The sequence below is a fragment of the Mesocricetus auratus genome, unplaced genomic scaffold (genome assembly GCF_017639785.1).
Source record: "Mesocricetus auratus isolate SY011 unplaced genomic scaffold, BCM_Maur_2.0 Super-Scaffold_15014, whole genome shotgun sequence".
Classification (NCBI taxonomy): Eukaryota; Metazoa; Chordata; class Mammalia; order Rodentia; family Cricetidae; genus Mesocricetus; species Mesocricetus auratus.
This window is the reverse complement of record NW_024429186.1, coordinates 43,506,633-43,526,126: the sequence shown is the minus strand read 5'-3', so window position 1 is coordinate 43,526,126 and position 19,494 is coordinate 43,506,633. Positions and strand designations below refer to the sequence as shown.

Here is a 19,494-nt window from a genome sequence, read left to right as displayed (position 1 = left end):
CACTCAGACTCTGTCCCTAAACGTATTGATTGGTTTTTGAGCTTTAAATGGTGATAAGGGTCGAATGTGCCTCAGTGGTGTTAGCACTTGCCTAGCATATGAAAAGTCCTTGTTACTGTCCCCAGAACTGGGGGTCAGGGGTCGGGGGTAGACATAATGTTTGAACTACAAGGTTCCTATATCAGTAAAATGGCTTTAAAAGATGATGGAAATGTAGGCATAGTTTAATTTTAGAATGTTCTCAATCTCAAAAAAAAAAAAAGAAAGAAAAAAAGAAAAGAAAAGAAAGGAAAAGAAAAGAGAAGGAAGATAGATCAGTTTGATCTCCGAAAAGGCCCTTTGTCATTCTGCATAGGAGGGAGGGGGTGAGGTGCTGCTTCCTGGGAGACGTGTGACATTCTGCCATTCTTGAGACCAGGTATGTAAAGAATCTGACGCTTCCAGGAAAGACCTTTATGTGGACTTTGGGCGTTGTATGCTCCTGGTTTAAATGCTATTTCTTAGATAACAGCATCACCGAGGCTTTAAGTTGGGTTATGTCTCTAAGTTTTGAATGTCCCGTCTCCACGCAGCTGTAATGTGGCCTAAGTGGCGAGCAGATACTGGGAGACCAGGGAGACTCAGTTGCAGTAATTCAGTAGGGAAATGAAGACAGGGGCGAACTCTAGCCAGGGAGAAGAAATTAGCTTGAGGGGCCATAAAAAGGCAGCCCTGGAGGCTGGGAGACTCCTCCGAGCACGTCCTAGCTTGTACAAGGCTGAGACTATCCCTAGCCTGAAACAAAACTACAAGGCCTCGGGAGAAGGTGGGTCCCCTGTTCACAGGTAGGATGAGGACATTCTGGAAATGTCCATTAGGATCCTGAACCCACCAGCCTGGATTTCAGGAGACAGAGTGACTTTGGCTTGTCGCAGCAGAGTGCCTAGAGGACATACCCTTCTGGAGACCTTTGTGGGCAAATGGCCCTCCCTGCTGTTCCAGGCCTCCTGACTATTTCCTGCCAGACGACTCAGGACAACCCTGCAGTAGTTTCCCAGTTCCTGCCGTTTGTCCTCAAGTTCATTTTCCAGAGTAGCCACACTGACATTTTATAAAGTGCAAATCCTTATGACTCCTTGCTTAAAAGCCACCAATGTTTATCAGACTCAAATCCAAAGTGTCTGACTCTACCTTTGATGTGGCCCCTGCATCCCTTCCAGTGACTCCACCAACCACGCCTAAAGTTAATTGAGACCTGCTTCTTTTTCAGGAACGTTAAACCTGATGTCTGACCCTTGTGTTGGAGCACTCTTATATTTAGTTCTGAATCATATCATTTAAACATCACTGCCAGAAGGGTACTTGCTCAGACCATTCATGTCCAATCTGTCTCCCACCCAACCACTCCCCACCTGCAATTCCACTGTGCTTGTTACTTTGATGGTACTGACCTTTATGCATGGAAATGTGTCCTGCTTATATGCCACCAAGGTGTCCTGGGAGTGGGTGTGCAAGCACAAACTTCCAAATGTACTATTTCTTATGGGACACGGGAAAAGCAGGATGGAGCCAGGTAGCCAAGGGCTTTGAATTCCTGTTGAATTCTCTGGGATTTGCTATTTTCTGAGGAGCCACAAACATGGTTGAAACAGGGCAACCACCCTTTCAAATGTTTTACAATACTTGTTTGGTTAAAAAGTTATGAAATGTAATCACTTCACTTCGTGCTTAACTGGTTTAACTACTACACAGAGCTGCCAAATGAGCCGAACGATAAGAATGTGTCTAGACATTCCACCCGACACTAACTTGATGGCTTTAACCAGATTTGTGAAAGAGCTGTACAATTAGTTCCCAATCTGTTTTTAAACATCTTCCGTGCTGGTGTGGAAGAATAGAATTTAGACCTTATAAAATTAGGACCAAACGAGATTACTGCTCAATCTTCTCCACTCAATAGAAATGCAGTTCTGGCCAAATCTATAATCACAAAACTTGGCCAACATCAGTGCGTAGAGTTGAGCAACAGAGCTCAAATTTTAATCAAGTCAGTAATAGAAAGATCTTTGGCTCTTTCCATGTAATCCTGTAAAGTACCTACTGTGTGCCTCATTCCAAGTCCAGCTCTCGGGAGACAAAAAGGAGTAAGGTATCTTGCCTATATAAGGATAAACTCTGTGGTTTAGCTTTGGGTGTGTAGGACAGCTAAGAGAGCTACACTATTCTGTACAAAGACCAACACAGATTACTTTTCTAAAATCACTCCAATGGGCCTTCTAAGGTTTTGCCAGCTGAAGTACTTGTGTTTTCTCACTCTTTGCTTTTCTAGGTATACTTAAATCAGAAGTATTTCTTGTTGACTGCAGTGGGTTACTCACATTTTAAAGAACAATATTCCTCAAATAATTTTTTAAACACAAGTTATGTATAAATATAAAGTTTATTTAGCATAGTGTTTAGAAAAATAAGTTCACATCATTTCAGAAAACAAATAAAACACTTAATTGTCCAGGCATAACCCCCCATTACAGTACAACATACAGACTTTAGATCTCTTTGGTTGGGTAATTAAGCACAGAAATGTTCTGGGACATGCTGTGTGCCATCACCTAACAGTGCAGTAGAGGCTCCGTTCCCCACCCCATGTTATACATTCTGTAGAGTTTCTCTTCATGTAAGGCACAGTAAAACCATATTGAGTCTACAACTGGTTGCCTCTATACATACAGTACATGCAACAAAATGGTACATATTTTTGAGAAACCCTGAAAGCCAAGAGTCACATGCTATATAATTTCAATTAGTAAAATATATGGTGGTAATATTTAATTAAATTGAAATGTATCAATTAGACTCAAAATAACCATTAGGTTCTATAATCTAAGTTTTAGGAAGACTTGGAAACAGCTTTTGTAAAATATAATTATTTTCCCCATAGATTTCCTGAATTATTTTCATGAGATGATCGGACAAACATTTTAAAGGATGAAGGATTTGTGGCTATGTACTAATGCACACATATTGAGGATGTAGCAAGGCAGTCTGCTACACATGCCCAATAATCCAACTGTAACATGCAGGATAACAAGGGAGCATACAGAGAGAGTTAAGGTCAGTGTGCAATACAACTATGGATTTAGAAAAAACAAAACAAAAACCTATGACTGTAACATCTATCTGCCTTTCACAACACAAGAAAGGCACCAAAACACATCTAAGTCAGTCTTTACTACAAATGTACATGAGATATTTATGCAGTATAGCACAGGTGCTTTTGCTTGTTTGAGGGGGGGAAATGCACCTCCTTTGAATGCTCCACCATCCTCTCTACTAGATGCAACTAAGAGCTGAATGCCAGTTCTGGCTGTAGAGTGCATAGATAGGCTGATACCAAAAATTCCCACAGCCAGCATTAGGGGTTGAGATTTAAAGGGAGCTATTTACCCCTATTCTGACTCCTCTTCCCAAATCGTCAGAGGGTCATTTGCAGCATCTTCAAGCATTGTTTATAGAAAAAGGATATTCTGTCACATGAACTCCAAGGGCTATGAGGCTGGCCCTTGGTATTGGGAAAAAAAAGTCAGTTGCAATTCTGTGTAAGGAGACCATGGGGTTTATCTAATTCCATTCACATATACACGGGCTACATATCAGCTGGCCCTGATTTACTGAAAGAATAGAAAAGAACAGTAAGTTCTTGTAGTGTGCACTGATTCTTACCTGATGGATTGTATAGCTACCTGGAGTACTTGTAGGATTAGAAGTACATCGTGTTGGAATATGAATGCATTTCCTAGGTAAGTATTTAGTTTTGTGCTATCTTTTCTTTTTCAAAGGGAGAAGAAGAGGAAGAACTCAGAATAAAAGAGATATTTTCATCAGATACATGAAAGTTTTCCATCATGTGCAAGGGCACACTCCTACCCACATATACACACACAGACACACACACACACACCCCTAATATAACTTTTTGACTCTCCCATTTCCCTTACCAGACAGGTATTGTAAAATAACTAACCCTTGATGTCTGCAGCAGTCTAGCGGAAAATATCATTTTTATGTAAACTACACTACAAGACCATGTAACCAATCACATTAATATGATCAGCACAGCTGGGAAGGGAGATGGGGACAGTCAAGCTGGGTAAGCAGTGGCCGAGTGGAAGACCACACTAAAACAACTGGCTTTGTTTAAACAAAACAAAAACTCCAAAACAAACAACTTTGGGTCCAAACCACGGATTTCAGCAATTGAGGGACATTCACCAATTTCACAAAATGGAGCTTAAAGTTTTTTTTTTTAAATCAAAATGATGGCAAGGAATTTTTCATAGGGCTCATTATGTAGACTGAAAGTTCCCTCTGTAATAACAGCAAATGCTAAATACTCGATGACCCTTACTCGACGAACTCAGATGGGGAGGAGCATGTTAGAAATCATGCAGTTCTTTCCCGTCTTAAAGAAAACAAGGTGTGGTCTTATCTTTATGTGTAACAACTGAAAGTCCCCGTTGAAAAGATCACTTTCTTAAATCTGAGATGCTCTGCACTAATGACACGAAGGTATTTGCATTGTTACATCTTGGGTTCAAAGTCCTGCTAAAACTTTAAAACGCAGCTGACAACATTATTCAAGGAAATATCCTACAGATATTTGCTCGTAATGGAGATATGACAAAATAGGGCAGGCAACAGTCATGTGTCACAGTGTACCAACTAATTCAAAACACTGAGAATGGAGCTTCAATGAGATGGAAGTTTGCCTAGTACAACTTAAGTATACTTTGTCTACTTTAAAATGGCTGTATTCACGACCTGCAGAATTGATCTTCATGGTCTTCCGTACTTTTTTTTTTTAACTTTCATCACAACGAAAAGCATTAAAGCTAATTGTTTATCCATTGGTATGACAAACATCCACATAATATTGAGTGGGACTTAAGTCCTTGCATACAAAGGGGCTCTGTGGTAAACTTAACCCTGCTTGAAAGTGCAAGAGAGCCAGCAACACTTTTGTTGATGCTTTTGCACCTTACTGCTAATCAAAAAGGCCACAAGGTAAAAAGGCACATAGGAGTCTATATAAAACATGTTTAAATGAGCCGGGCGTTGATGGCGTACGCCTTAAGTCCCAGCACTCAGGAGGCAGAGGCAGGCAGATCTCTGTGAGTTCGAGGCCAGCCTGGTCTACAAAGCGAGTTCCAGGACAGCCTCCAAAACAACACAGAGAAACCATGTCTCGAAAAACCAAAACAAACAAACAAACAAAACATATTTAAATGAATCAAAGTTTCTAAAGAAAAATGTGACGACAAGTACCAAAATTCCAGTATTGGGGGTTAAAAGTTCCTGTTTCAGTGTTAACATTGACCTTGAGAGACTCTTGATAAAAAAAATCACAAAAAAAGAAAAAAAAAAACTTGGTTGGAAACAAAGATGTCCTATTCCTGCTCAAACAATAAATATAAATTAAACAGTAAGAAAACATTTTTCTTTTCAGTTCATAGCGCCTAAGGACTAAGAGACATACATGGTATAAATAAAAATTCCCCGTACTTACTCAAATCCTCTTTATAGAACTGGCATATTTACATTCATACCCAAGTAGTGTCAGAGTTTAGTGGAGTTTCAAACCTTCTCTGACACATTTAACGATTAGCAATCACATTTGGAAACACGCACAGCCTTTCCCCCAAATGCTGAAAACAATGAATGTGTGTATGTACACACAAACACACATATATAAGCTACTTAATTCAAAAAATATACCCTTATAATAATCTGGAGTGCCATTGTTTCTTAACCATCTCAATGCCCATGGAGTAAAAGTAAACAAAAAACAACTGCATTGCTTCTAACGGCCTGTAGCTGTTACTGAGTTTTCAGGGTTAGGTGTATACATTTTAAAACACTATCATGTACCATTTCAGCCTTAGAATTATATTGCTGACTAAATGATATACGATGGTTTGATACCCTTCAGTTGTTGCCTGGTCGCCATGTATTTAAAAGCGAACTGATGTGAGCAGAAAGGCTTCAGCAATGTAGTTCCACTCCTGTATACTTAACTATGATCTTCATGCAGATCAATCCAAGTACATTTGCTTGCACAGGGAGAGCGCTTTCCTCTAAGGGAGTAAAGCCTCTCCATCTTCAGGGCTTCACAGGGAAAAAAGAGTTGCTGCTGATGGAGAAGCGGGGTATGCGCATAGTGAATCAGGCTTATAAGTCTTGCATATCTTCATCCAACTGGACAGTCTGGAGCTTGGCCAGCTCTTTTTTGTCGGTTCCCAGCTCTTCACAGACAGTTTCAACCATGCCATCCAGGACATATTTGGATTTGGAGTCCAACATCATTAAGTTGTTTGTTGCTTTGTTCTCAGAATTGCGTAGGAAATTCTCTTTTATGTTAGCTACCGACTGCAGAACCAAGCGGTGTTCTCTGACAAAATCCTGGTGTACCGCCACTGGTGAGGCATGACCCACCGTGTCTTCAGCTGTAGGAACCATTTCCCCTAGGGCAGCCTGAGTCATAGGGACTGACAATAGGTCTTGACTAGCAATAAGGGAACAGTTCTGAAGGGTTGCATAGTTAGTATTGCTGACAGATGTCACAGTAGATTTGCTTGCCACAGGTGCAGACATTGGCTGACTCTCAGCAATGTCAGGGTTTAGCTCAGTGGGATTTAGTAGTGTAGGGGGAGACAGGGAAAAACTGTGAGCTGGGGACACATTAACTAGTGAGGAGGCCAGGGGGTGGAGGCCGCTTCCAGAGATATCTTCAGAAGATAGGCTTGCATTTAGTTGTGCATTGTGATTGACAGGCATCAACTGAGAAAAAACCAGGCCTCTTTCTAGGCCTTCCTGCTTCACAGCTCCTATAGTCTGGCCTGAATTAGGAACAGTGTATACCACTGCACTGGGGGCAAGAGGGCTCAGAAACAGTTTGCCATGCTGGACTGTGGTGGATTCACTTGTAAACGTGCTTCCGTCTGAAGTGCTTGCATTTACTGAAATATTACCTAGGGGGAAAAGTACCGATTGTCATTAATGCAAATGATACAGGAAGAAAAAACAAACAAACAAACCAGTTACTTCTGTAACACACATGATTCTTCCTCAGGTATAGTATTTATGGAGGGGTGGAACTTAAACGTATAGTTGAGTCCAGCTTGGGCACTGGAGAGTCCAAGGCTCTGAACTTAGTCAGATTAGCTGTCTCTCTCTCTCTATTTTTTATTTCCTTTGCAGTGCTGGTGATTGAACTCAGGGCCTTCTACACACTGGGCAAAAATTCTTCCAGATTGTTTATATGTGTTAACTCCCCCTGTAATTGTAATGACCAGATGAAAGAGAAAGCAAGTGTACGGCCGGAGAGGAGAGCTCAGTGGCGCAGGCCTTGGATTCAGTCTTCAGCAGCATCAAAAATGAAAAGAAAAATAAAAGCCAACCAATCAAAGCAAGCAAGGATGTGACGCTGGGGATAAAGTTGAGACAGGAAGACTGAATCTGAGCCCGGGCTCACAGAGGGGGGAAAAAAGGAAAATGAAGAAGAGGAGGAGAAGAAATAAATTCTTGTCCGAGTTCTGATATTTGAGTTTCTGGCTCATTACCACCTCTTAATCACTAACACTGCCATTTAGAATGAGAGAGCATAGATACAAAATAAAACATTTCTGTTAGGCCTGCTCAGTTACTGACATAAGATGTAAAGGAAAATGCCAGAAATACAGCATAAGATGAGTTGCTTTGGAACTTACAAGTTAAACCACATCGACTTGTACAGACAAGTTACAGAGTGTCACCAAACCACCAGTAAAGCAGTCTCCAGTCAACATGACCCTCAAGGTGTTTTTTTACCCTCCCTTCGTTGTGCTAGCTCTAAATTTTCAGGGTTGTAGGGATGGGAAGAATTAATGGTAACACCGAAGTACTATTTTTAAAATAGAGAAGAACACAGAGGAGTAGAAAGAATGCCTCTTTAAAAGGTGTGTGTCTTTTTTTTTTTTTGGTTTTTCGAGATAGGGTTTCTCTGTATTGTTTTGGAGGCTGTCCTGGAACTCACTCTGTAGACCATGCTGGCCTCGAACTCACAGAGATCTGTCTGCCTCTGCCTCCCGAGTGCTGGGACTTAAGGCGTGTGCCACCAACGCCCGGCAAGGTGTGTGTCTTTTGAGGCTCTCACTATAATGGTCTGTGGAGAATAGAAGAGACTAGAAGAACAAAATAGCAGGTCATATGAGGAGCATCAAATAAAACCCCCTTTGAGTCTTTATGAAGTGAACTGGTGGCAATTAGATGATGGCCCAGGCCCCCAAATATTGTCATCGAAGGAAAGGCGAGTTTGGGAAGAGTTCTGGGGAAGAACTAGCATGGATTACTACTTATCTACCCTGCTCTTGAGTAGGAGGTTAATCAAATCCTTTATGAGTGCAGAAAACAGTCAATATTAAGTTAAGTAACGCACTCAACATTGCCCTTCCTGAATTATTAGAGTAACTGTGATTATAGTACCAACTATGTTAACGGGTGCCATTTATATGTCTTCTGACATTTTTAAGTGCCATATATAAGCAAAAGTGTCTTTACATGAGAAAAAAAGAGAAAACACTGTATTTGAACTCCTTTAAAAAATGCTAACTACTAGTACATAAGTATGCACCACAGAAAGACTGTTAAGATAAAAACACTTCTGTGTATGTTTGGGCTATTCTCTAACATAAATGTGATTTTCAGTCTCAAAGGCAGCTGGGCTGGCACACGCTTTTAGTCCCAGCACTCGGGAGGCAGAGGCAGGTGGATCTCTCTGAGTTCGAGGCCAGACTGGTCTACAGAACGAGTTCCAGGACAGCCTCCAAAACAATACAGAGAAACCCTGTCTTGAAAAACAAACAAAACAAAACAAAACAAAAAAAAGTCTCAAAGGCTTCAGGATTGTAAGGGTGGGAAAAGCCACAGTCCATGTTGACTTTGCTTTTCCTGTGTCTGTGAAACTGTTTACTAGCAGACATGTGTACAAAACGATTCCTTTTTTTGACAGTCATAATTAACAGCATCTGCAACATTTGTCTATTAAGCACAGTAGACTGGCACACTGCACATATAAAAAACTTCAACATATATAAATGAAGGGGAAAACATCTATTCCAAAGGATGGTTTTTGTTTCGTTTTTCAGTAATCGGGGGTTGAACCCAAGACCTCACATAAAATATGAGTTGTTGTTGTTGTTTTGAGACAGGGTCTCTCCATGTAGCCCTGGCTGTCCTGGAACTCACTAAGTTAACCAAGTTGACCTCAAATACAGAGATCTGTCTGCCTCTGCCTCCTAAGTGCTAGGCTTAAAGAAGGCATGTACCACAATGCCTGGCTAAAACATAATTTTAAAGTATAGCTGCAGTTGAGTTACAAATTAAACAATGATTTAAAAATCAGTACAAAAACTGAACTTAAAAATTCCAGAAACAGCCGGGCGTTGGTGGCGCACGCCTTTAATCCCAGCACTCGGGAGGCAGAGGCAGGCGGATCTCTGTTAAATTCGAGACCAGCCTGGACTACCAAGCGAGTTCCAGGACAGCCTCCAAAGCCACAGAGAAACCCTGTCTCGAAAAACCAAAAAAAAAAAAAAACAACCAAAAAAAAAATTCCAGGAACAAAGTATAATTTTACAACAATGCTAAGAGGGGGGAAAACCCTCTTTGATTTTCAAATGAATAAAGATATAGACAGTCTGTTTTTCCATGTAACCTCCTATATAACTTTTTCAGCTATCTAGGAAGGCTGGACTATGTTTCTGGACATTTTAAATAATGTTTAGTGTAAGTTTGATTTGACTGGTATTTTCTGAAGACAGACTCTCACCATGTAACATGGTGTGACTTGAAACTCACTATGTAGCTCAGGCCTTGAACCTCCAATCCTCTGGCTTCAATCTCTCAAGTATTGGGATCACAGGCATTTACCACCACACCCTATCTTGTTTTTGTTTGTTTGTTTGTTTAAGTTCAAATTCCCAAAACACTTTATTGCAAGGAGTAATACACCATTACTACAAGGGAATGTTGCCTACTGGAACCATCTGGTTAAACTTATGCTTTCAATTTGCTCAGAGAGTCAAAGGTTGATATCCCTGTCATTTGATCTTAGCTATTTTAACTGACAATGCATTCATATTCATAGTAAATATCCCATTTAAAAACTAACTATTGCTGGGTAATGCCAGATGATGGTGCATGCCTTTAATCCCAGCACTCAGAGGCAGATGCAGGTGGATTTCTGAGTTTGAGGCCAGCCTGGTCTACAGAGTGAGGTTCAGGACACCCAAGGCTATACAGAGAAACCCTGTCCTGAAAAACACCAAGAAAAAAAAAAAGTAGAAAACAACACCCTCCCCCAAAACCCCTAGCTATTACTTCATAATACTTTTAATATGATAGCACTTTTCTTGATTACAGATGAAAAGTATTGTTTTATTTCTTCTCTACCAACATATATATTCATACTTTGCTGTCTTTAAAATGCTACAAACTGCTTGGAAATTTTCGTAAAAAGGGAAAATTGGTTAGAGTTGTAAATTATTGTAAAACTAAACTCTTTTTCTTTCTCTGGAGCATTTGTCTTTTGTCTGTTTGTTTGTAAGTGACTTGGGTTAACTCTTTTTTTTTTTTTGTAAAATTTGTGAACAAAGTAGTTAAAATGCAAATTTATCAGACACATGTTGACTTGGGTTAACTCTTTACATAAAGCAATAAACATCTGAAGAGTGTGTTACAGGACCATGGTGGCTTACTTAAGAGAGATAAATATATGGAATGAAATTACTACCATTTTTCATTAATGCCTCCAATAAGTTGAAGTAGACTATAACTATAGAAGCAAGAGTTGGATAAAAGTTGACTATGTTTCAGAAGGTTAACCTTTGGTAAAAATCTGGACTTTCAGATTTGCTTATAGAAAGGCAGACACCATCACCATCTCCCCTCCTAAGAGCTAGATACCATGTAATGTCCAATACTCAAGTGTAACTGCTCCTGTTTCTCTATAGAAAAAAATGATGAGTTATCTAGATTTTATTCATGTTCCTGACAACCTCAGACTTATTTTCTTTGTCTAACAGACTTCGGTTAGTAAAGCCACAAATACGCAATGACACAGTTGTTTGCATAAGTATAAACCCACATAGCTGAGATGAACATACATCTAGAACAACAGAAAAATCAGAGTCTTCTAAATTTCTTTTAGGTCTTAGTATTAACTCTAGGAAGTACACAATGCAAACAAGAATAGATTCTATCTTTTAGCTTATCCTTTTAAAACATTTTTTTCTGATCAAATAAGTAACTGCTCAACTAATTTTATGTTCCTAGCAATTTTATTAATTTTTAATTTTAAAATGTCAAGTACTGGGTTATTTCATAAGCACTGACTGACTTATCATATTCCTGTAATTGTAGAGTTGGCAAGATCTGCTATAGACTGTACTTTTCCATTCTGTTTGGGGAAAATAAAACTCCATCTTCATGATGTAAGAGAACCAGGAAAGCTGAATAGTATTTAGACACAGGGTATCTATCATATCAAGGCTATTCTGTTACCATGTAAACCAATGCAGTGTTTGAACGATAGCATCAATCTATACCTCTCACTAACGTGTCATTTATAGCAGCCGACCAACCCATGCCCTGGTGCATTATGGTACCAAATGAGGCTTTTACCTTGTGAAGCTGCTACAGAGACAGGAGGCAGCTGCAGTGGAGAGAATCCAATGCTCCCGTTAAGGAACTGGCCGTTTGCTCCGGAATTAGGGATCTGGACAATGCCATACTGGTTAATTTGCACTGGTGTAGTAAACGTCACCACAGAGCCCCCATCCTGGGAGGCCACTGTCTGGATGCCTTCCCTTTTCACTTCAGTGCAGGGTATCAGCCCTGGGAATGACACGGGGGCACTAGGGCTGTAGGAGGTGGTGGCTGCTGAGTTCACAGCAGAACTCTGGAGGACTTTGAATTCTTTCACATCCTGGGAGGTAGAGCCCAGGATGTCCGTCATGGCTATGCCATTGCTCACAATGTTTGAAGACATTTTTGATGGGTTCAGTGACACTGTCTGTGCATTTCCCACATTCAGTCCATTAAGGATAACGCCATTGTGTCCCTGAATAAAAGAATTACCATTAAGGAAGACAGGTGAAGTACTTGCAGGTACCAAGCTTCCATTCAGCAAAACTCCAGAAGAGCTTAGTGATATCTTAGCATTTCCAATTTGTTGCATATATACTGGCTCCATGTGGCTAGAAAGACTGAGGTTGGAGGTGGCATCGGATGCACCCGATAGTGGGTGAGGAGACAGATCCTCATGTCCCTTGCTGGATTCGTCTTCAGTGCTGGGGTTGCCGTCTGATTCACTGTTCAGGGAGAGAAGACAGTTTGAAGGTCAAGAGGATGACAATCTATATAGTTTGTAAAACATCCTTCAAAACCATTTAAAAGCATTATTAAATCAAAGCACGGCAGTTTATCTGCTGGCCCTGTTGAAACTATGATGTTTTAGGCAAATTCTACCCAGCCAGACAATGAGAAGATGAATCCAGATCCTAATATCTTTTTTTATAATAAATCAAAGAAAGATCAGAGGGTTGGATAATATAAAATGCAACTAAAATGACATTGTTTTCATTCTTATAGAATTCATGTGCTTCTCCAACTGTTAAATGGACTACAACCTTTGCCATAGAAAGGAATCTTAAATATTGTTTTTCCCTGTTTAGGGGACACCTTTCTAGCCTATTTCACATTTGTAGATGGAATCACCAAAGGAGGTAGGAGGCATTCAGCTTTTTTGTTTGTTTGTTTTTTGGAGACAGGGTTTTTATGTGTAACAGCCCTGGCTGTCCTGGAACTCACTCTGTAGACCAGGCTGGCCTTGAACTCATAGATCCTCCTGCCTCGGCCTCTGGAGTGCTGGGATTAAAGGCAAGCACTGCCACCCCCCTCCTTGGTGTTCAGTATCATTTGCCGGTTAGTTAACAAGAGACCATTTTCTCACCTGCTCCCAAACTTCTACTCCACCAGACTGACAATTCTCATTCAACAAAGTGGTTGCCCTTGTAGGAAAGACACTTGCAACCCAAGATATGTACAGTTGCCTTTGAACCCAAAGGAAGCCATAGGAGCCTACTTATCATACACCATTCAGTGCCCTGGTGAGGTGGGAGGGAGAGGTGAGCATCACTCAGTGGTCTTATAACTATCAGACTCCTTCCCAGACTCTTCAGTCCTTCTGCTCCAGGATCCTGGATTTAAGGGAATACAAGCTCAGGTCAGGGAGGAATGAATAGTGGAAGTTTTCCTCATTTGGTTTGAGTCTGGGCGGGGCAGGACAGAAGCAGTTTGGAAGCGTGGTGGGACTTGGTCCAGCTGAGAATCCAACAACCCAGTGTGATCGGTTCCCTTTCAAGCCGAGGGGAGGGGATTACCCGGGCTTTGGGCTTTGGGGCCAGAAGCGCAGAAAGCGCTTTGATTTACGAGCTGAGGCTGAGCAGCCGTCGCCATTGGTGAGGGTGACTCACCAGGGGTGCTGGTGGGGGGTAGATCCGGAGAGGGGCCTATACCAGGCAATTGGGCTGGGGGTTGAGGGTGTGGAGTTAATGGGGAGTAGAGCAGAGCATGGCTCAGGGTGTGTGTGTGTGTGTGTGTGTGTGCTGGGAACTGGGCCGGTTCCGTAGCAAAGGCTGAAGGACAGCTGGCCTGCATGTGGCATGGGCTTCGTACCCAGTGTCCTGGTCTAGCAGATTCCTTCGGTGTGCCTGCAGAGCACTCCAGGGTGCATAGATCACCTAACCATTGCTCCTTCTCTGGGTGGCCCCCTCTCTCAAGACCGAGGAAGGGTGCTCACAGGTCGCCGGGCATGCTTTGTTTATGGTTACCGGGAACCACGACCAGGACTGTACAGTGTGCCTCTCTCCTGCCTGGGGCCAGCTATGGGCCTCCGGGCTCCACCCGGGCTCAGGGGCAAAGCAGCGAGGGCGAGCTGCTGCCGGTTCTGGAATGCGCAGGGCGATCACCTTCACCTGGCCCAGGCGGACTGGCTCCCCAGATCCCGGGTTCCGTCCCAGTGCAGAATATTTGAATTGTATTTGGATTCTTTTCTCTCCAATTTCCTCTGAGGTGGGAGACACCATCCTCGAACTTTACCCGTCCAACAATACACACACGCAGAGACATACACATCCAAGGGGCTGACTTGAAAGGACACACAAAAGGGGTGAAAAAATGCATTTTCTACTAAAGAAGGGAGAAAACACCGACAATCAAGTTCAAACAAGATAGAGTGGGGGCTGAAGGAGGACTGAGTGGATAGCTCCCCCACTTCTTTCCTGATGTCCACCTTACGCCAGCTTGTCATCTGTCCCCAACTGCTCCTTCAGGAGCGAATCGTGCGGTGTTAGGGGCCCAAGAAACTGCCCTTCAACCCCGCCACCTCTGAAGCACTGTAACCCGATCCGAACTTGTTCAGAATCAGGTTTCAAAACACCGCAGGGACGAGCTGCACGGACACCCCACGCTGCCCTCGACGCGATGGGAACCGCGGCGGGCAGGGTGAATGATTAACTCTGTCATATTAAAGCCTCGACGTCCCCAGACCCCATATGGGACACTAGTCTCCACTACAGCTCCTTTTCCTTCCAGAGCGGCCCTGGTGACCTCCAGGGCGGGCTCGGGGTTCAGTCGAATCCAGGGTATCCTGGAGCGTGTGCGCACTCCAGGCTCTGAGCGACCCGGAGGAGCTAGAGACCCCGGCCCGCTCCCGCAGCCCCTGCGGCCCCGGAGCCGCGGTGAGAGCAGCCTCGCCAGCCAGCGTGCACACACGCTCGCTACGGGAACCAAGGAGAGAGTGGCAACTTCAAAGGCAGCAGGATGGGGGTGGGAAGCCGGGCAGCAGTGACCAGCCGAGGTGGGGGCGGGGACTGAGACCTAGTCGGGCGACCAGAAACTTCTGGGGGCAGGAGGGGGAGGGTTAGGAGGGAGGATCCCTCCCCCGCGCTGGTTGCCACCGGGCGTCCCCCTCCCGGTAGGGAAGCGAGGTGGGGGGCGGGGAGAGGTGGGCAGCCAGACCGGGCTGGTGGGGAAGGTAAGCGCCATGTTTGCGAGCACTTGGAGGAAAAGAAAGCTGGGAAGGGGTGGGGGGGAGGAAGGGGGAGGAGGCGGAAAGTTGGCGCTCACCTTTTGGACTGGGTCTCGGAGGGGTTCCGGTCGCGCTGCCGCCGGTTCTTGAACCAGTTGCTGACCTGGGTGAGGGAGAGGCCGGTGATCTTGGCTAGGTGCCGCTTCTCGGCGGGCGAAGGGTAGCGATTCTGCTTGTAGAGCTCCTTGAGCGCGTTGCGCGACTTCTCCTTGAAACAATACACCGTCTCCTCGCCGTCCCAGATGGTGCGGGGCAAGGGGAATTTCCTGCGCAGCCGGTACTTGTCCACGGCGCCCAGCGGCCGGCCGCGCGCTCGCTCGGCCTCGGTGTAGCGCGCCTTGTACCAGAGCTGCTGCAGCAGCGGATGGTTGGCCGACTCGAAGCTGTGGCTCTCGAGGATGCTGTACAACTCAGGGTAGATGCCCTGGTGGAAGGCCACGAGCGCTCGCGCCTTCAGCAGGCTCTCGTTGCCACGTAGCAGGTCGCTCTGGGGCAGGGACCACAGGAACCGGGCCAGGCGGTCCAGGTTGCCCCCCTGCTGCAACGCCTCGCACACGCAGGCGACATGGTCCGGCGAGAAGGCCAGCGGGGGCTGCGCGGAGGCTGTGTGCTGGTGCCTGCCCAGAAGTTCCGAGTGGAGTTGTACCTGATCTGCCGCTCCGGCCGCCGCTGCCCCTTCTTCCCGGCTTACCCTGGAGGCAGCCGCGGCGTCCCCCGGCTCCAGAGGGAAAGGGGCTGGAGCCGGGGGGCTCAGCCCAGCCGCCGCGCCCCCCGCCACTTCTCGGTGCGCCTCCTGTCCTTCCGAGGCGCTTTCCATCCCATTCTCCTGCTTGATGTCCGCCGCACTTGCAATCTGCCCGGTGGGGGAGGAAGAGGACATTTTTTTGTTGTTTATTTTCCTCCCTCCCTCACTCCCTCACACTCTTTTCCTCTTTCTTTCCCCCTCTCTTACTCCTCCTTCTTCGACTCCCTCCCCCCTTCCCCCTCCGGAAAGCCCACTCCCTCCCTCCCGGTTTCGGCTGGATCTGGCCGATCAGGTTTCCCCCAGGCCACGCAGTCACCATTAAGATAGCTGCTAGAGCAAAGTAGTGTAAACGGATAGCTGCTTTCTGCTGTTCCCCCAACGTGACTCCTCCGGCTGCTGCATACTATATGGCACTGGCCGCCGGGCCGGCCCGGCCGCGCCACCCCATTGGCTATTTCACATTCAGAAGGAGGAGGAGACACTGTTTCTATCCCTGTCGATCACCCGCCTCCCACTCCACCCCTTGCCTTTCCCTCTCTCCCTGACCCCCAGGCACCTATACCTGCCGGAAAACACCGACGTTCTTTTCTGGCCGTGCTTGTGAATGGGCAGTTACCTAGTGTCGCCTGCAAACTGGACAGCTCTTTCAAAGACAGGTCCTGCGATTCCCAAAGGAATATTAATCGTGTGGCCCTTACGGTCTGCACAGCTACATTTTTAACAAAGAGACCACCCTCAGTATGTAGATGACAAAACTTCAGAGACTAATCCCGAAGTTTCCCAGCACCTCACTCCTCACCTCCCCCACTTTGGGATGTCTTTATTAAAGGGTCAAGAACACCAGTAAGAAATGTCCTGAGAGAAAAGCCTTGGTGGTAATGGAAATTCCGGAGGGAGAGAACTGCTTGAAAACCTTGAAATAAGCAGTGTGTGTAGCCCACAGAGATGACAAAAGCAAGAAACATAAAAAAAAAAGAAAGAAAGAAAAAGTTACCAGAAGGCTTGGAAACCCTTACTGAGATGAACCCGATAACAAGCATATAGAAAATGAAACTGGATGGTTATCCTCGTTAAGTAGTGTGGAAGAGAATTAAGCATTAAGTTATAATGGTCTTCAAACACTAGTCTACATACCTTAGAAACACTCCAAATACGTGCACCAATAGGTCCTCCTCCACCAGCGTGGTGCTAGGATGGATAAATAGTTTCTCTTTGAAGGTGACAGGTCTAGGAAGATGCCATCTCTATATGCAGGCATCTTGGAAGTCAGTACAAGATCAGCAGCCCTTGCCATGCAATGGGGACAAATGGAAGACTGGTCTCAGGCTTTGAGGCTGAAGTATGGGGTGGAATGTGTTGCTGTCATTGGTTGGGGTTCTTTCCTTCATGGTTTGCATTATGTCTTAACGCAGAAAGGATGAGTCTGTCTATCTCTGTGGCTACTGTGGGTCAGCTGGATTTGTCTGTGGCCGCTCCTGCTCAAAATTCTAACAGTTAAAAGCCTCCCCCTAGCCTCTACTTCAGGGTGGATTTGTGTTGTTTCTGCTTCCCAGTTGGTCATAACTGCCTGTTTCAGCATATTGTAAAGCAGCTGTTTGGGTCACCTGCTGTCACATTAATTTGGTAAGGTTTTCATTTTTTGCTACCAGGCTTTATTTTATTGTTGGTTAGCCAAGATATTCGATACAGAACCTGATCTTTCTATTAAAATATTTATTTATTTGTGTGTGTGTGTGTGTGTGTACGTACATGGCAGCCGTGATACTTGTATGGAAGTCAGAGGCCAATTTTGAGGACTTGGTTCTCTGATTTTCTTCTTCTACCAAATGGACGCTGGGGATTGAACTCAGGTGGTCAGGATTGGCAAGTGCCTTTTCCAGTTCAGCCATCTCACTAACCTTAACTCTTTTTCTTTCTTTCTTTCTGCCTATCTATCTTTCTTTCTTCCAAAAATACTATTCTAATATGATGAAACTAGAAGTGACATCTTTGGTAGATAGCTATCAAGTTCAGGATAATATCTGAGTTTCAAAATATTCTTGCTGTTTTTTTGCCCATAATATACTTTTTTGTTGTTGTTTTGTTTTTTTGATTTTCTAGACAGGGTTTCTCTGTGTAGCTTTGTAGACCAGGCGGGCCTGGAACTCACAGAGATCTGCCTGCCTCTGCCTCCTGAGTGCTGGGATTAAAGGCGTGCGCCACCCCTGCCTGACTTAAATACACCTTTTATTTTGAAATACTTTTGATTTACTGAGAAGTCACAAAAAATAGTAAAGAACATTTCTATTGTCCTTCACATACTTGTCCTTAATATTGACACCTTATAGGGGTACATGTGTATGAGCAAATTAACATTTGCATATTATATACAATTATTAATTAATTCCAGATTTTATTATTTGGAGTTCACTTATTTTTCTACTATCTTCTGTTTTGCAGCCCAATCTAGATGGCCATATTGCATTTGGTATTTTGAATTTTAAAAGGGTATTTATGAGAGCAAGGTAGATGAGAAGCAGTGTGGTTTCATGGAAAAGATGTGTGTTTAAGGCTAGCTAGACTTGGGTTTAGTCCTGACTCTGACATTTACCTGAGTATAAAAAGTAGAGAAGGTTATGGTAATGATCAGATAAGTCGTTTCAAAAGGAACTTGACACACAGTTAATCTTCTGTAAACTATTGTTATCTTCCTACTGATACTGCAAATAGGAGACCTTTAAGTTCCATATATCTAAAATTCCTTTGGCCAGTTTATGGCATCATAGGAGTTGGCTTCAGAACTATTATCAGTCAAATATAGTGCATGACTTACAAAAGAACATATTTGGCTCTTGAATGTCTTCTGTATATTGTCTCCAGTGTACGAAGTGCATACATAAGCACCAGTGGCCCTGTCAGGTCTACAGTAGTGCATCTATAGAAACCATGGACCTTTGGGCTGTAGGACCAGGAATCTTTGGATTTCTTGAGCAGGCTTAACTTCAGAGCATAACCCTGCCATAATTCCTGGTAGATTCAAGCGTGGCCAGTGACATAGGAATGGAACACTAGATTTTGTGTCAAGTTTATCTTGGAGTACTGGTTGTATCAAATTGTTTTTGAAATTGTTCTATTTCATCCCTCAGCCATGTTGAGAGCATTGAGTCTGTTGTGTTGGTATGCAATGCCATGCTGTGTTGTGACCGGAAGAGTGGAGTCTGAGATTGTGTGAGTATGAAGAGCAGGCTAAAACCACGATTCTCGATCTGTGTCTTTTCCCTCTAACTGAAGACAGTAAATGAAAGCATGCAGCTTTTATTGCCTTCGTAGTGTCTTGAAGAAAAGCTGGCTCAGTATAGCATGTTGCGTTAAAGTTCCTATGGTTTTCTGTTTTACCAAGAAAGCTGAGTTCTTTAAAATTAAAAATATATTATTACTCTTGTTAGTATGTGTTGGTGTATGTATGTGCTACATACAGCTCATGTGTGGAAGCCAAAGGACATTTCTGTGGAATCAGTTTTCTCTTTCCATTTTTACATGGGTTCCATCAGCAGGCTTTACCCATAGAATTAATTTCTTCAGCCCTGGAGTGGGAATCTCTATTTCC

The 19,494-nt window shown here is 43.9% G+C and overlaps 1 protein-coding gene across 2 annotated transcripts; it reads right to left on the bottom strand.

Annotated features, from left to right (window-relative positions):
* Positions 1-2,400: 2,400 nt before the first annotated feature.
* Positions 2,401-16,322, bottom strand: Six4 (SIX homeobox 4). Of its 2 annotated transcripts, XM_040742942.1 has the most exons (4): positions 16,225-16,322; positions 15,202-16,016; positions 11,695-12,383; positions 2,401-7,004 (listed from the first exon to the last, which is right to left on the bottom strand). In XM_040742942.1, exons 1-4 carry the CDS (start codon positions 16,225-16,227, stop codon positions 6,205-6,207), a joined length of 2,307 nt encoding a protein of 768 aa, XP_040598876.1. In that variant the 5' UTR covers positions 16,228-16,322; the 3' UTR covers positions 2,401-6,204. The 2 variants fall into 2 exon arrangements, with proteins under 2 accessions (XP_040598876.1, XP_005072826.1); XM_005072769.4 differs by lacking the exon at positions 16,225-16,322 and having other exon boundaries at positions 15,202-16,095.
* Between the last annotated feature and the right edge of the window lie 3,172 nt (positions 16,323-19,494).

Excerpts from the sequence above, each read along its gene's own strand:
- Six4 (XM_005072769.4), bottom strand. The coding sequence starts at position 16,043 with ATGTCCTCTTCCTCCCCCACCGGGCAGATTGCAAGTGCGGCGGACATC. Across the intron at positions 12,384-15,201 it reads TCCGAGACCCAGTCCAAAAG|TGAATCAGACGGCAACCCCA; the intron begins GTGAGCGCCAAC and ends CTCCCTGAACAG. Across the intron at positions 7,005-11,694 it reads CTCTGTAGCAGCTTCACAAG|GTAATATTTCAGTAAATGCA; the intron begins GTAAAAGCCTCA and ends TTTTCCCCCTAG.